Here is a 2,285-nt window from a genome sequence, read left to right on the forward strand (position 1 = left end):
TGTACGCATTTTGTGTTAAAGCAACAAGAAATGTGTTAATAGGATAGCTTACACAGACGGATGTAGTGCTAACTGTGTTTGGAAAATTGTTAAAAGTATTGAAAAATCTGTCATAGCAATCGTAAAAAACTGCAAATAACAGTCCAATTGCATGTGTAATATAGGCTTGTCAGGCTTGGTACATCAGAGTCTGTAGAAATGGTTTCTTGAAAAAGAAGAACTGTCAGCTATTCACTTATGTTTGATGAATATCTGCTATAAGAAGTGGTGTCAAGCGTGAACGTCAAGTGGAATTGTACACTAAGAATGAATGAGTCACAAATGAGCCACCAAATGAAGAGAAGAGGAATCTATAGCAGTACTTCTTTTAATAAACACAAAACACTGGAGAACACATTGTGCAATGCAAGACAAAGAACTGAATAAACTGAGTGCTATATATAAACAGGCAAACAAAGGGAGCTAAATGAAACACAGGTGAACTTAATTAGTGACTAACAGACTATCATGGTTAACTTGTAGCTCAACATGAGTTCCTATAAGAGCAGCCGAAAGTGTGATTGAAAAGGAACATTCTCTCAACCCCAGGTCAGGACTGCACACGGATTAAGCGTTGTAGTATTTTTGTGACTGCAATATTCAGGCTCCACACGGATTGAGGACAACTTTTCAGCTGTACGGTAATGCACCTTTGCTGTTTTAGGCTTGTTTTTTTTTCTCCATTCCATTTTCTCCATCAACTGACTTGATTTAGTACAACTAAAAAAAGTTAGTTTAAGCAAAAGTATTGTGCTATATTACCTAATGCAACTTTCATTCTCAAAGCTCCCTGCAACAAAGCTTTGACCTTTTATCAAAAATATTATTCTTAAACCAAACGGCATGATTTCACTGAATTCACTCTTCACTGTAGGCTTTAAAGATCAACATGGAGAAAATCATCCTAATATTCCCTCTGATATTGCTGGTGCTGCATATACAAGGAGGAGAGTTCTCCAAACCTCCAGTTTGTTTGCCTGAAGCTCCACAGCCGGAAGTCGTGGAGTTCGACAACACAATCTATGCCACTTGTGAAGTAACTCCCAGCCCCAATTTGCCACGTAACCAGCCAAAGATCTTTGGGCAAATCCTCTTCAAGCAGGTCTTCCCCAATGGAGATTTAGAAGTGAAAATCAACCTCCGTGGTTTGCCTGCCATCGATCCTCAAGAGCGTGCCATGCACATCCATCAGTATGGAGACCTCAGTCAAGGCTGCATCACTGTTGGTCCTCATTATAATCCAAACGGCGTTGACCACCCTCATCCTGGAGACCTGGGCAACTTTGCTTCCGAGAAAGGAGTTATAAGGCAGTTCCTGACGCTTCCAGACGCCAAGCTCTTTGGGCCTTATTCCATTCTGGGACGTGCGGTGGCGGTTCATGAGAAGGAGGATGATCTGGGAATGGGTTCAGATGAGGAGAGTAAACTTAGTGGGAATGCTGGAGAGATAATTGCTCTCGGTGTGATTGGTATTACTACTCCAAGTCTGTGGCAGAAGACTCAAGCGCTCCCCAAGAAAAAATGTAGAGAAAGGAACTGAGAGTCAAAGATGAGGGAGTCGGATATGGTGGAAGGGCAGATTCAAATAGGATAATCATGATTTTTCCTTGTGTATTCTTTGTATGTGTCCTACATTAAAGTATATTTCATAACCTGAACATTCCTATGGTTTTTTTTGTGTGTTTTTTCTTGGTCTTTTCAGAGGCTTTTTGGCCATAGCTTCCAATAGTAAATGCACTCTTAAAAATAAATGTAGGGTGAATGCAGGCAAAGTGGGCCGTTTAGTTTGATTTACTGTGCTCAATGGGTCCAACACTTTAAGAGCATGACAATGGCCTTTAATTAAAGCTACACTATTTCTTTAAATGATACAATGGTTTTGGTTGATGCAATATGACACTGGAGGGTGTGGCTACATCTCAAGGGAGGACACCCTTATTGTTGAAGGTAGCCATAACCTCTGACATAAGATTTTATTTTCTAAATTATAAGGTTTCTCGCTAAATGTCAACATATGGGTATATTATTCTGACAATTTGTTACTACAGTTAACAGGGAAAAAAAAAAGATTTTAAATGTGTTGGTTTTCTTGGAAGGTGTTTAAAGCTACAATATGTAAGATTTTTGTAATAAAATAACCAAAAATCACTTGCAAAGTGTGATATCTTTCCTGCAGTTGTGTACTTCCAGTATCCCAAAAGTTCTCAAAGATTTTTAATTTCAGAGAAATTCCAATTTAAAATTAA

The 2,285-nt window shown here is 38.9% G+C and overlaps 1 protein-coding gene across 2 annotated transcripts; it reads left to right on the plus strand.

Annotated features, from left to right (window-relative positions):
• The first annotated feature begins 468 nt into the window (after positions 1-468).
• Positions 469-1,697, plus strand: LOC311289540 (extracellular superoxide dismutase [Cu-Zn]-like). 2 transcript variants are annotated; one of them, XM_084407619.1, is made up of 2 exons: positions 469-680; positions 914-1,697. In XM_084407619.1, exon 2 carries the CDS (start codon positions 929-931, stop codon positions 1,577-1,579), a length of 651 nt encoding a protein of 216 aa, XP_084263745.1. In that variant the 5' UTR covers positions 469-680; positions 914-928; the 3' UTR covers positions 1,580-1,697. The 2 variants fall into 2 exon arrangements, with proteins under 2 accessions (XP_084263745.1, XP_084263746.1); XM_084407620.1 differs by having other exon boundaries at positions 469-675.
• Positions 1,698-2,285: the final 588 nt, after the last annotated feature.

Source organism: Rutilus rutilus, assembly GCF_951802725.1.
Source record: "Rutilus rutilus genome assembly, chromosome: 1".
NCBI classification, from domain to species: domain Eukaryota; kingdom Metazoa; phylum Chordata; class Actinopteri; order Cypriniformes; family Leuciscidae; genus Rutilus; species Rutilus rutilus.

What these genes read in the sequence shown, in the direction of transcription:
- LOC311289540 (XM_084407619.1), top strand. Translation starts at nt 929, where the DNA reads ATGGAGAAAATCATCCTAATATTCCCTCTGATATTGCTGGTGCTGCAT.